The sequence below is a fragment of the Cherax quadricarinatus genome, chromosome 26 (assembly GCF_038502225.1).
Source record: "Cherax quadricarinatus isolate ZL_2023a chromosome 26, ASM3850222v1, whole genome shotgun sequence".
NCBI classification, from domain to species: Eukaryota; Metazoa; Arthropoda; class Malacostraca; order Decapoda; family Parastacidae; genus Cherax; species Cherax quadricarinatus.
Window position 1 is genome coordinate 15,828,020 of NC_091317.1, and position 15,000 is coordinate 15,843,019.

General features: G+C 38.0%; 1 protein-coding gene across 1 annotated transcript in view; it reads left to right on the plus strand.

Annotated features, from left to right (window-relative positions):
* LOC128691519 (limbic system-associated membrane protein-like) overlaps positions 1 to 15,000 on the plus strand; it is a 35,624-nt gene that overhangs the window by 17,198 nt on the left and 3,426 nt on the right. Inside the window, exons 4-5 of the mRNA XM_053780369.2 lie at positions 8,449 to 8,588; positions 8,715 to 8,839. Of these exons, the coding sequence (XP_053636344.2) occupies positions 8,449 to 8,588; positions 8,715 to 8,839 (265 nt within the window). The remainder of the gene's footprint in view (positions 1 to 8,448; positions 8,589 to 8,714; positions 8,840 to 15,000) is intronic.

Consider the following 15,000-nt stretch of genomic DNA (forward strand, 5'->3'; position numbering starts at 1 on the left):
GCAGCACCAGTTTGGAATCCACACCTGGTCAAGCACGTCAAGAAATTAGAGAAAGTACAAAGGTTTGCATTATTATTATTATTATTATTATTATTATTATTATTATCAAGGGGAAGCGCTAAACCCATAGGATTATACATTGCCTGGGGGGGGGGTGGATGTGGAAGGCATTCAGGCTTAATACGGGGAACTGGGGCACAGATCCAATTCCCTAAATCAAGAGCCCCTCACCAACATCAAGGAACCTTCCCTGAGGGGCCAAAGGTTTGCAACAAGCTAGTTCCGGAGCTCAGGGGAATGTCCTACGAAGAAAGGTTGAGGGAAATCGGACTGACGACACTGGAGGAGAGGAGGGTCAGGGGAGACATAATAACGACATACAAAATACTGCGTGGAATAGATAAGGTGGACAGAGACAGGATGTTCCACAGAGGGGACACAAAAACAAGGGGTCACAATTGGAAGCTGAAGACTCAGATGAGTCAAAGGGATGTTAGGAAGTATTTCTTCAGTCACAGAGTCGTCAGGAAGTGGAATAGCCTAGCAAGTGATGTAGTGGGGCGGGAACCATTCATAGCTTTAAGACTAGGTATGACAAAGCTCAGGAAGCAGAGAGAAAGAGAACCTAGAAGCGATCAGTAGGAGGCGGGGCCAGGAGCTAAGTCTCGACCCCCTGCAATCACAATTAGGTGAGTGTAATTAGGTGAGCACACAATCACTCTCTCTCTAACAACATCAATAACATACAGCTGCCAGCCATTCTTTACGCTGTGGTCAAGCGAAACTCAGAGGCTTTGAGGGGACACACTGTTTACACGCTCACTTGGTTAATGTTTACGCGGTGCTGTGAGCTGTAATGTAGCCTTGAATACCAGCTTTCCTTTCATTCTACCTGGTAGTTCTACAAATATCCTGGTATTCTTTATATATATATATATATATATATATATATATATATATATATATATATATATATATATATATATATATATATATATATATATATATATATATATATATATATTTTATTATCATACTGGCCGATTCCCACCAAGGCAGGGTGGCCCGAAAAAGAAAAACTTTCACCATCATTCACTCCATCACTGTCTTGCCAGAAGGGTGCTTTACACTACAGTTTTTAAACTGCAACATTAACACCCCTCCTTCAGAGTGCAGGCACTGTACTTCCCATCTCCAGGACTCAAGTCCGGCCTGCCGGTTTCCCTGAACCCCTTCATAAATGTTACTTTGCTCACACTCCAACAGCACGTCAAGTATTAAAAACCATTTGTCTCCATTCACTCCTATCAAACACGCTCACGCATGCCTGCTGGAAGTCCAAGCCCCTCGCACACAAAACCTCCTTTACCCCCTCCCTCCAACCTTTCCAAGGCCGACCCCTACCCCGCCTTCCTTCCACTACAGACTGATACACTCTTGAAGTCATTCTGTTTCGCTCCATTCTCTCTACATGTCCGAACCACCTCAACAACCCTTCCTCAGCCCTCTGGACAACAATTTTGGTAATCCCGCACCTCCTCCTAACTTCCAAACTACGAATTCTCTGCATTATATTCACACCACACATTGCCCTCAGACATGACATCTCCACTGCCTCCAGCCTTCTCCTCGCTGCAACATTCATCACCCACGCTTCACACCCATATAAGAGCGTTGGTAAAACTATACTCTCATACATTCCCCTCTTTGCCTCCAAGGACAAAGTTCTTTGTCTCCACAGACTCCTAAGTGCACCACTCACTCTTTTTCCCTCATCAATTCTATGATTCACCTCATCTTTCATAGACCCATCCGCTGACACGTCCACTCCCAAATATCTGAATACGTTCACCTCCTCCATACTCTCTCCCTCCAATCTGATATCCAATCTTTCATCACCTAATCTTTTTGTTATCCTCATAACCTTACTCTTTCCTGTATTCACCTTTAATTTTCTTCTTTTGCACACCCTACCAAATTCATCCACCAATCTCTGCAACTTCTCTTCAGAATCTCCCAAGAGCACAGTGTCATCAGCAAAGAACAGCTGTGACAACTCCCACTTTGTGTGTGATTCTTTATCTTTTAACTCCACGCCTCTTGCCAAGACCCTCGCATTTACTTCTCTTACAACCCCATCTATAAATATATTAAACAACCACGGTGACATCACACATCCTTGTCTAAGGCCTACTTTTACTGGGATAAAATTTCCCTCTTTCCTACATACTCTAACTTGAGCCTCACTATCCTCGTAAAAACTCTTCACTGCTTTCAGTAACCTACCTCCTACACCATACACTTGCAACATCTGCCACATTACCCCCCTATCCACCCTGTCATACGCCTTTTCCAAATCCATAAATGCCACAAAGACCTCTTTAGCCTTATCTAAATACTGTTCACTTATATGTTTCACTGTAAACACCTGGTCCACACACCCCCTACCTTTCCTAAAGCCTCCTTGTTCACCTGCTATCCTATTCTCCGTCTTACTCTTAATTCTTTCAATTATAACTCTACCATACACTTTACCAGGTATACTCAACAAACTTATCCCCCTATAATTTTTGCACTCTCTTTTATCCCCTTTGCCTTTATACAAAGGAACTATGCATGCTCTCTGCCAATCCCTAGGTACCTTACCCTCTTCCATACATTTATTAAATAATTGCACCAACCACTCCAAAACTATATATATATATATATATATATATATATATATATATATATATATATATATTATATATATATATATCACCAACCACTCCAAAACTATATATATATATATCAATTACTTTTATGTAAATATTAATGAATTAATAGTAAGCGTTACTGAATTTTACAAATTGCGTAAATATTTACTTACTAAACATACACAGTATATTTACATACAATGCATTAACAAATATTTCGAGAGAAACACGAAATCTAATGAATTATGACATTTGTATTTTGAAATAATGCTCAAAATTGTATGAAAATTGGCTGGCAGTCCTTTTAAAATTCTAATATACAGAAAGAATATGGTTGGTTGATGGAGGGGGAAGTTGACGGGTGAGGGGGTCTGAAATAATTTCTTTTCGATTGCAATTCTTTTCCTCATTAAGGATTTCCGGTCATAAATCCCCAGAGAAGGTGCCTCTATAATGATTTTTCGAATATATTTTTTTTTTCGAAACATGCGTAGGACTAATTTAGGTACATTAATAAAACAGTTAATATTATTGGCAACAAACCCTTAAACAACCCTAAGAACATTTAAAATAACATAGAACATTTCTTAGGGAGCTGCAGAGTATTCTTGAATAATTTAGAACACAGAGCATCCCAAAGTACTTTAGAACACCTCAGGACATCTCACAGCATCTCACAGCATCTTAGAAGATCACGGATCATCTTAAAAGTGTCTTTAAATATCTCGGAGTATCTAAGATCACATGAAAACATCTCGTAATATGTGTTACATCTCTATGAACATCTTTGAGCATTTTTGAAGAACCTCCATAAAATATTAGAACTTCCCTGAACATTTAAGAACATCTCAAAACATTTTAAAGCAGCATCTCAAGACGCTTTAAGAGTAACTGAGAAATCTTTGAGCAACTGAGAACATCAAGTAACATCACAGAACATTTCGAAGCATCTCAGATCATAGAACATCTCGGAGCATCTCAGATCACAGAACATCACGGAACACCTCGTAGCATCTCAGATCACAGAACATCACAGAATTCTTCTAAGCATCTCAGATCACAGAACATCACGGAACATCTCGGAGCATCTCAGATCACAGAACATCACAGAACTCCTCTAAGCATCTCAGATCACAGAACATCACAGAACTCCTCTAAGCATCTCAGATCACAGAACATCACAGAACACCTCTGAGCATCTCAGATCACAGAACATCACAGAACACCTCTAAGCATCTCAGATCACAGAACATCACAGAACATCTCTGAGCATCTCAGATCACTGAACATCGCAGAATTATCACAGAACATTTCACGACATCGCTGAACATCGCTGACCACTTCCCAGGAGCTCAGAGAACCAGCAATCATATCGGAACCACAAAACTGCTGAACCATTAATGTACACTTCCTTCATGAACTCTTCATCCGAGGAATTGGAGCGGCCCATCTCTTGGATTAAATCTGAGTGTCTTGCTTTCCACAGGCGCTTCATGACTCCTTTTGGGTTTAGCGCTTCCTCTTGAATATAATAATAATAATAATAATAATAATAATAATAATAATAATAATAATAATAATTAACAATATTATACAAATTATTATTTTTAATGGGAACTTCGCACTCTTGTGATCATTTCCTGATGAATTATTTTGCATAATGAAAAAAGAAATGAGTTGTGTGCAAAATAAAATCGTTGTAGTCTCCATTTTATCTATTATTGAGAACGCCACAATAGAGACAAAAACAATAGCTAATGATTATGGGTGAGAGTTTGGCGGGTTTCCCCACTTTTTTTTTTTTTTTGGCGGAAGCTGGTGCTGGGTTTTGGCTGTAATTTGGCGGGTAGAAACTCTAATTTGAAGCTTTTAAAACATCGCGTGTTGACGGTGAGGGATGGAGAGAGGTAGGGAGGGAGGCAGGGACGGAGGGAGGGAGTGAGGGAGGGAGGGAGGGAGACAGGCTGAGACATAGGGGAGGATGTGGATAGGGAGGTAGGTAGTTATCACCATAAGATATTGACTGATGATCCTTAGAACACTGGTCATTCTCTCTCGTGTAGGTTACACTGGATGGGCGAGACTACGATTGACACTAAATCTCTAACAGGTCACTCTCGCGATCCTTAAGAAAATCAGGAATTATACACAGATAACCCGTACGTAGGAGAGGGAAGCTTACGACGATGATTCGGTCCGACTTGGACTTTGTATATGGTCCAAGTGAGACCGAAACGTCATCGTTATTGGTGAATTATTCCGGTCACGGTATTGTGCCTTTTTGTTCTCAACAATTATACAATCTTCCTCGAGCAAGAGACTCGTGTTCTACACATTCTTACGAGAAAATAAAAGTCGAAAATTGGTACAAAAGTGAAATTACACATTACAAGACTTCTTTAATACTTTGGATGTGTTTTGATAAAAGAGCAGCAGAGCCTCGGAAAATTACAAGTGCGGATCTGAGTCGTCCTAAGGCCGGCCACAAGACGCAATCACAAGTGATCACATGGAAACTAATATCCAGATTTCTTCAGTAAAATGGGCAGATTAGCGCCTCCGCAGCCCAGAACGAGTCTGAACCTAACATTTCTTGGTTAACTAAAGAAAAAAAGACCAGTATCTCCAAAATATCCTAGCAGTTTAAATATGATGCCGTTCGTGGGTTACAGTTTCATGTTATCAGCAATGAAGGTTTGAAGTCGATCGAATGAGGCATTCACTTATTATCGCTGGAACGCAAATATTTTAGAATTTCCAATTTCTTCAATAAAACTGTCTATTTGGCGCCAACAGAGTTCAAATTTCATCCAGTTCTTTCATCGAGTAAGACATGTTAACATTAAAAGGTTTGAAGCCGAGAAGGAGAGAAATTCCTCAGTTATTCCATTGAAATCAATTTGTTTAATAACGCTAGCAGCCTAACACTCACACAGTATAAACCCAGATTCATTATACTCATTACAGACTGAAGCTGTTTCAGAAGATACTTACTGAAGCAGTTTTATGGAATCAAGACATCACTTTAAAAATAAAATAGACAAATTGGCTCCCATACATCTTAATAGTAATCCAGTCTTGAAAGTTTGAAGCCTATCGGGCAACACCTTATCAAGTTCTCGCATCGGAACCAAAATCAGGAAAGGCTTTAGAAAATTGGCAAAAATTCACCTACACATGTCAATGGCCGAATGAACCTTTTCCTAGTTCAGTACACAAGTGTTGGGAATTTGAAGATTATCGACTTAGGTGTTCTCAAGGGGACACTAATCATTCAACCGCTTAAGGTGTCCCTTCTGACTATGATGAGAGGAATATATAAATATAGACAAACATTGTTATAGTTTATATAGTGCGCTAAACTTGTGTGGGTCATTCAGCGCAATGAGTGGTGCAGGCTCGAATCTCCTTTTCCTATTCGCGTCCTGGACCACTGTCAAACTGCGGTACAATGATTTTGATTCTATTTAAGAAGGAAGACGGGTGTAACAAGACTAACTGCTGGTATGGGTGTATATATATTTAATATTAATATTAAAAGAAGCAATACTATATATGTGCCATAAAATACTATAATTAATACAATGTGTCATGTAGTGTTTATTTCAGTTTAATATTTTCAAGGAAAAATTGATTTTAAGGGGGATTAATTAAGGAGTAAATGTAGTTGGCTAGTGTAGGTTACACTATACTAGCAAATATTACAGCATCAACACGTAGTAACGTGAGGTAGCTCAGTCCTGGCGGAACTGCGTTCGCTCTCTCTCACTCTCTCTCTAGCTCTCTGGTCATCGACATTATATCTCCACTTCTCCGTCTCCTCGTCCGACAAACTAACTTTCTCTCATTGTCACTCTCACACCAAAAGTTTTGATGAAATAATTAAAATTGACAACACAACCTATCTGTGAACTGACAGCATAATGAATCTGGGTTGTGGTGGTGGTGGTGGTGGTGGTGGTGGTGGTGGTGATGGTAGTGGTAGTGGTGGTGGTGGTGATGGCAGTGGTGGTGGTGGTGATGGCAGTGGTGGTGGTGGTGAAGATGGTGATGGTGGTGGTGATGATGGTGGTGGTGAAGGTGGTGGTGGTGGTGATGGTGGTGATGGTGATGGTGGTGGAAATGATGGTGGTGATGGTGATGGTGGTGGTGGTCATAATAACATAAGAAAGGAGGAACACTTCAGCAGGCCTGTTGGCCCATACTAGGCAGGTCCTTCACAGATCCATCACACTAATAGAATATTTGCCCTCATAAGAACATAAGATGATAAGAAATAAGGAACACTGTACCAGGTCTACTGGTCTATGCGAGGCAGCTCCAATTCTCCCCACCGGCTTAAGCCAATGACTTGACCTAGTGAGGTCAGACACATCACTTAAGATCTACATTATTTAGTTTATATGTCGTATGGTTATTTTCCTGTCCAACATTTAGAACTTTGCATTTGTCTATATTAAACTGTATCTGCCACTTCTCCAACCATTGCATCAGTCTATTCAAATCATCCTGGAGTGCTTTAGTGTCCTCATTAGAATGAATTGGACGGCCTATTTTGGTGTCATCAGCCTTATGTCGCTATTTATTCCCTCATCTATGTCGTTTATGTAAATTGTGAACTGACCCCTGTGGAACACCGCTTGTGACGTGCCCCCATTCTGATTTCTCCCCATTTTTGCAAACTCTCTACTGCCCATTTGTCAGCCATGCCTCTACCCAGGAAAAAATTTCTCCTCCTATTCCGTGTGCTTTAAGTTTCCTCAATAGCCTCTGACTTGGAACTCTATCGAAAGCCTTACTGAAGTCCATATACACAATATCATATCCATTACCATGATGTACCTCCTCAAACACCTTAGCGAAAAAATTTAGTAAATTCGTAAGACAGGAACGCCCCTTTGTAAAACCGTGTGGAGATTCATTAATCAATCTGTGCCTATCAAGATGGCTACGAATTGCTTCGGCAATTATTGATTCCATAAATTTTCCTACTATGGAGGTAAGACTTATTGGTCTATAGTTCGAAGCCAAGGACCTGTCACCTGCCTTGTAAATAGGTATTACATTTGCCATTTTCCACATATCAGGCACTATGCCAGTTTGTAGTGATATGTTAAAAAGTTTAGCCAAAGGTATGCTAAGTTCCTCTTTACATTCCTTTAACACCCTTGCAAACAGTTCATCAGGACCTGGGGATTTGTTAGGTTTTAGTTTCTCTATTTGTCTGAGGACCATGTCACTAGTTACCGCAATCGTACATAGTTTATTATAGTCCTGTTCTACATAATCCATTATTTCAGGAATATCGCTAGTATTTTCTTGGGTGAAAATTGAGAGGAAGTAGGTAATGAGAATTTCACACATATCCTTATCACTGTCAGTGATCTGACCAGAGTTACTCTTAAGTGGGCCTATTTTGTCCCTAATCTTACTTCTGTATACCTGAAAGAACCCTTTTGGGTTAATCTTTGAATCTCTTGCGACCTTAGCCTCATAATCCTTTTTTACTATTCTTATTCCTTTCTTTATTTCTCTCTTTAATTGAATATACTGATTTCTTAACTGCCCATTCCCTCTTTTTATACCAATGAGATGTTATAATCTATTGTTCATCCATTTGGGATCATTTGGTCATGGTGGTGGTGGTGGTGGGTGATAGTTATGGTAATGTAGTTTACTGATTCTCAGCTTTATCGAGCACTTCCGCACCTCATCCAGTGTGATTATCTTCGCACCTTCATCCATCTTTCAGGTTCGTGGCTGTGAATCCAGGTGGTGGTGCCAAATGGATGCTGCGCCTGCATCACGCCCGCGCCTCCGATGCCGGCACCTATCTATGCCAAGTATCTGTCAGCCCGCCTATCTCCACGCCCATCACCCTCCTCGTCACAGGTGAGAGAGAGAGAGAGAGAGAGAGAGAGAGAGAGAGAGAGAGAGAGAGAGAGAGAGAGAGAGAGAGAGAGAGAGATTCACTGTAGGACAGAAAAGGTGATGCATACTTCACTATCTCTCCCACAGAGGCTGTGTCAACAGTTTATCCCGGACGAGAAGTGTTTCTGAAGGAAGGAAGCAGGGTGGTACTAGTGTGTGAGATCAAGGGATGCCCGTACCCTGCCTTCCCCACCTGGTATCGTGGGCAGCAGGTAAGTTTATCCAGTTCCTTCACCTGTTCATACCAACACCCAGATACCCATCCTAACACATAATACCTATGCCTATACTAAAGTACCCACCTTATCACCCAAGGACCCACCCTATCACCCCAGGTACTTATCCGTAGCAAACGATAATACGCATTTCACTCATAAAAACAGATATAATCACAGTTGTAACGCACTGTTGTAATCACTGTTGTGATGCAATCAATAATCTTCCATTTAATTGATAATCTCACGGTAATCTTCCAATTATCTAATAATCCCCCGGAAACCATTCAGTCTATTCAACGCAGCTACTGTCAGTCAGAGCGCTCTTTGCAAAGTAGACTTCTTATCTAAAATGAATACAAAATTGATGTTAGTTCCTTAGAAAAATTCTCTCCTTCACCTGAGTCGCATCAGCGTCTTATTACGAGCTGTTACTCTTTCTTCATTCTCGTCTCTCTCTCTCTCTCTCTCTCTCTCTCTCTCTCTCTCTCTCTCTCTCTCTCTCTCCCTCCCTCTCTTTCTCTCTTTCTCTCACATCACACACACAAAATCCCTCCAGAAACAACAATGCAGAGAAAGTTGAAGAGCACAGAGTTGCCAAACTATTTAAGTAACTTCAAACACCTTCAGCGAATGAGATCCCAGACAGAGTCTTATAAGAAAGTTGAGTGATTCTCTTAGCATCTTAAGTGGCTGCCTAAACAAGACTTAAAGCGGGTTGCAGGTTGGCACAACCACGGTCCAGGTTACCTTCCTAAATCTTGTATATTTCACAGTTAAAAATGATGTAGTATGTGTTTTATGTAATTGGGAACAAGTGGAGGTAGTGAGAGAACTCACCGCTAAAGTCTTGGTACACATTTTCGTTTAACTGCTAAACAGGTATCATCAAACTCCATCACCAGTGCTAAAACAATGAGAACAATTTCTGAACATTATATCTGATCTATATTAAAAAAAAAGTTCCAATTTAAACAAAGTTATCAGATTTAAATTATAACTATGATGCGTAAAATACCCATCGATGTTACGAAGTCTAACCTAACATTTGTACTTCATTTATTTGTAACTTTTTGCTACTGTAAATGTTAGGTTAGATTGAATTACCTTGTTAGGTTTCATTGTGTACTTTAGTAATATTGTAATTCTGATGATTCCTTTTAAATATAATTTGTTTTTATTTAATATAAATTTTAACTGTTCTGTTTGGTAATTGTTCTTAAGTGTTTTAATACTGATGATGGAGTCTGATACACTGAAATGTATAGATGACTTATGAATATGTTTAGATGCTAAACGAAGATGCTTAACTGTTCGTTTTTTATTCGTTTTCATTTCCCATGTTGGAAATATATTTCTAAACTTTTACACACACACACAATATATATATATATATATATATATATATATATATATATATATATATATATATATATATATATATATATATATATATCCTAGGTAGTAGGTTGGTAGACAGCAACCACCCAGGGAGGTACTACTGTCCTGCCAAGTGAATGTAAAATGAAAGCCTGCAATTGTTTTACATGATGGTAAGATTGCTGGTGTCCATTTTTTGTCTCGTAAACATGCAAGGTTTCAGGTACGTCTTGCTACTTCTACTTACACTTAGGTCACACTACACATACATGTACAAGCATGTATATATACACACACCCCTCTGGGTTTTCTTCTATTTTCTTACTAGTTCTTGTTCTTGTTTATTTCCTCTTATCTCCACGGGGAAGTGGGACAGAATTCTTCCTCCGTAAGCTATACGTGTTGTAAGAGGCGACTAAAATGCCAGGAGCAAGGGGCTAGTAACCCCTTCTCCTGTATAAATTACTAAATTTAAAAAGAGAAACTTTTGTTTTTCTTTTTGGGCCACCCTGCCTTGGTGGGATACGGCCGGTTTGTTGAAAAAAAAATTATATATATATATATATATATATATATATATATATATATATATATATATATATATATATATATATATATATATTATATATATATGTCGTGCCGAATAGGTAAGACTGGTCAATTAGCAAGAACTCATTTAAAATTAAGTCCTTTCTAAAATTTTCTCTTATACGTTCAAAGATATATGTTTTTCATTAATGTTGATGTAAAAATTTATAATTTTGCACCAAAAGGAACTTAGAAAACTTACCTAACCTTATTATAACAAGAACAATTTATTTTAGCCTAACCCAACTAAATATAATTTAGATTTGTTTACAATAATTTAATACTAAACAAACATAGTGAAATATATTTTTTCGCTAGGTTCAGAATGATTTTGGCGAAATTAATTATTGCATACACAAATTTTCACTTGTTCTATATGGCAAGATGAGCGTTGCTATTTAAGCCAAGATCGCAAGTTCTGCCTATTCGGCACGACATATATATATATATATATATATATATATATATAATATATATATATATATATATATATATATATATATATATATGCAATAATTTCGCCGAAATCATTCTGAACCTAACGAAAAAAATATATTTGATTGCGTTTGTTTATTACTAAATTATTGTAAACGTATTTAAAATATATTTAGTTGGGTTAGGCTAAAATAAATTGTTCTTGTTATAATAAGGTTTGGTAAGTTTTCTAAGATTCATTTGGTGCAAAATTTCAGAAAATTTTTACATTAACATTAATGAAAAAATATATCTTTAAACATATTCGAGAAAATTTCAGATAAGGACTTAATTTTAAATGAGTTCTTGCTAATTGACCAGTTTTACATATTCGGCACGACATTATATATATATATATTATATATATATATATATATATATGTAAGACAAGCCACGGGGGGGGGGGGTTAGAAATTTTTTGCTCAAGTACTTTCACTCTTCCCAGTGCGTCATCAGCAGCTATGCAGTGTTGCAAGGCAATAACTGAAGGAGTGAGGGGAAGTTTTCTCAGAGTAGCGCAGTGCGGGTTTGTCACCTGGCGCAGCCTCTCTCTCTCTCTCTCTCTCTCTCTCTCTCTCTCTCTCGAGAGAGAGAGAGAGAGAGAGAGAGAGAGAGAGAGAGTTCTTGCTGATTAACGAGTTTTACATAATCGGCACGACACACATATATAAATAATATGTTATGTATTTTATGAAGCTTGTTCAGCAGCGGATATCTCGTCTTCAAATACAACATTCCATCATAAATGTAATCATCTATATCTTATTTGCTTTTATTAAATTTTAACTTCACATATTTTCGTATATTAGGCCTCAACATTTCCCAGTCTCATCAGTGTTTGTTACAAAAAACGCGATTCTAAAAGCTTAGAGATCTCCAGTGAATACTAGAAAGGACTGCCCTTCTAGCATCCAGCCTGGTACTGGGTTTTCGTAACAATTAGTCAGCATCCTGGTCCAATTATCCATTAGAATTCAATAAGAATTATTAGTGCTTCAGGATTACAACTGGTAGGCTACTAACTAGAGAAATTAAAATTTAATAAATTTATTAAGTCTAGAGGTATATTACCAAATTAAATTAAATTAATCACAGTAATCAAAATAATATCACTTCTCTCGAGTTCAATATTATTGTGCTGAAAGCACATATCACATTTATAATTCTTAAGTACCGTCTGGTACATTAACATTTAATAAGATATTACAAATATGTACAAGTTTGTGTATGCGTGTAAGTGCTCTAAGTAGTTCGCTATGTCTCACGACTCGACTAGACTTAAACAAGTGACTGACAAAGTCCTCAAATAAACTAACTTCTTGACCGACTGGCAACCAGAACAGTCTGCTTGATCAACAAAAAGAATGCTAAGCCCAATAGCAATACAACAAGCAACTGCGACACAGAATCAGGAACAAGGAGATAATATTAGATTATGCTGCACAGTTTTGGTCACCGTATTACAGAATGGATATAAATTCTCTGGAAAATGTACAAAGGAGGATGACAAAGTGGATCCCATGTATCAGAAACCTTCCCTATGAGGATAGACTAAGGGCCCTGAAACTGCACTCTCTAGAAAGACGTAGAATTAGGGGGGATATGATTGAGGTGTATAAATGGAAGACAGGAATAAATAAAGGGGATGTAAATAGTGTGCTGAAAATATCTAGCCTAGACAGGACTCGCAGCAATGGTTTTAAGTTGGAAAAATTCAGATTCAGGAAGGATATAGGAAAGTACTGGTTTGGTAATAGAGTTGTGGATGAGTGGAACAAACTCCCAAGTACCGTTATAGAGGCCAGAACGTTGTGTAGCTTTAAAAATAGGTTGGATAAATACATGAGTAGATGTGGGTGGGTGTGAGTTAGACCTGATAGCTTGTGCTACCAGGTCGGTTGCCGTGTTCCTCCCTTAAGTCAATGTGACCTGACCTGACTAGGTTGGGTGCATTGGCTTAAGCCGGTAGGAGACTTGGACCTGCCTCGCATGGGCCAGTAGGCCTTCTGCAGTGTTCCTTCGTTCTTATGTTCTTATGTTCTTATAACGACACTAAGTAGAGACCATCAGCAGATCCTCCACAAAAGTTACAAAACTCCCATACTACTGAATCTAAGTTCAGCATAAGAAAATCCCCGACTGTGATAATACACAGAAACCAGTACAAATTAAGTCAGAAGCTATAGCTCAGGACCTGAGATGTTTCGAGTGTTTATGAGACACACAACCTCAGTACAACGTCGAAAATCACTAAGTCTATACAATGTTCTGTGAACAGAGTTCTACAGAACTAACAAGAATAATGAGACAGACAATCTGTCCAACCACCAAGCGAGTCTAGAGCAGACTGAATACTTCAGGCGAGGTGAGGACACCCCCCCCCCTCGATCACGTGATACCTCCGTGGACAACTGCAGCTCAGAAGCCGGCAGAGTAACAAGCAAGGAGCGATAATTACAGTAGTTAGACAATCAAGACTTGAACTGAGCACATATGTTACATCCTACCTAACAAAGGAAACTACGTCAAATAATAATATAAAGCAATACATTTACGATTTAGCTATTATCGCAAATATAAGCAATATAAAATTAAATGAAAAATAATAATTATATATATACATAATAATCACTGCAACCCATTCAGGGGTTGCAACAGTGTTCCTCTGAATTAAAATAGTATTAATTTAAATCTTTCCTGAAGTATTCTAGATCTCCACCTCATTCTTGTAACTCTTATCTCTATTTTCTAAATTCGAACTGGATACATTGAGAACTTAAATAAGATTTCAGAAAATTTAACTGCATTCCTTGAAGCCTTAGCAGTATTTCTCTCTCAAGCTTAGCTGCACTGATGTAAAGCTTCACTGTAAAGTTCAAGATTGCATTTATCTCCTTTGAAAAGTGGGCCTTACCATCCCCACCAAACTTCCTTTTGGTCGACTCCTTCGTATTGGAAATCTGAGCCAGGAATTGGATTTCAGGGAGGTGTTTTTTTCTGCTTCTAGGGACGGGGAAAGTTTGTGTGTGTGTGTGTGTGTGTGTGTGTGTGTGTGTGTGTGTGTGTGTGTGTGTGTGTGTGTGTGTGTGTGTGTGTGTGTGTGTGTGTGTGTGTGTGTGTGTGTGTGTGTGTGTATGTGTGTGTGTAACAAAGTCAAAGAGTGTTGGGGGGCGCCTCAGTGTGTCAAGTGCTGACTGATGCAAGAGTTGTTGTTTCGAAAGCTGACTTGAATTCACAGTTCATTATTGAAATCAACAAGTAAAAATTGATTAGATGAACTTCCAATTCTGTGATAAACTCTGTGAATATATATATATATATATATATATATATATATATATATATATATATATATATATATATATATATATATATATATATATATATATATATATATATATATATATAATGACCAGTAGAATTTGAAGTCGTGTGTTCATTTCCACAGCGAATAAATTTTTTTACTATATTAACTGGAGTGTTTTGTACTCGAGTATTAATCAAGTTTTGTATTTAAGTAATAATCAAGTTTTCTATTTAGGTATTAATTAAATTTTCAATCTGTATCGTAATCATAAAGATGCAAAAAAAATGTATTGGTTAAATTTACATTAGTGCCTGGTAATCTAAGCGTACAAATAGGAATAAATTTGAAATTTTACGATAAAATCTGATTTATATAATGACTGAGAATTTTAAACCATACAAGGCTTCAG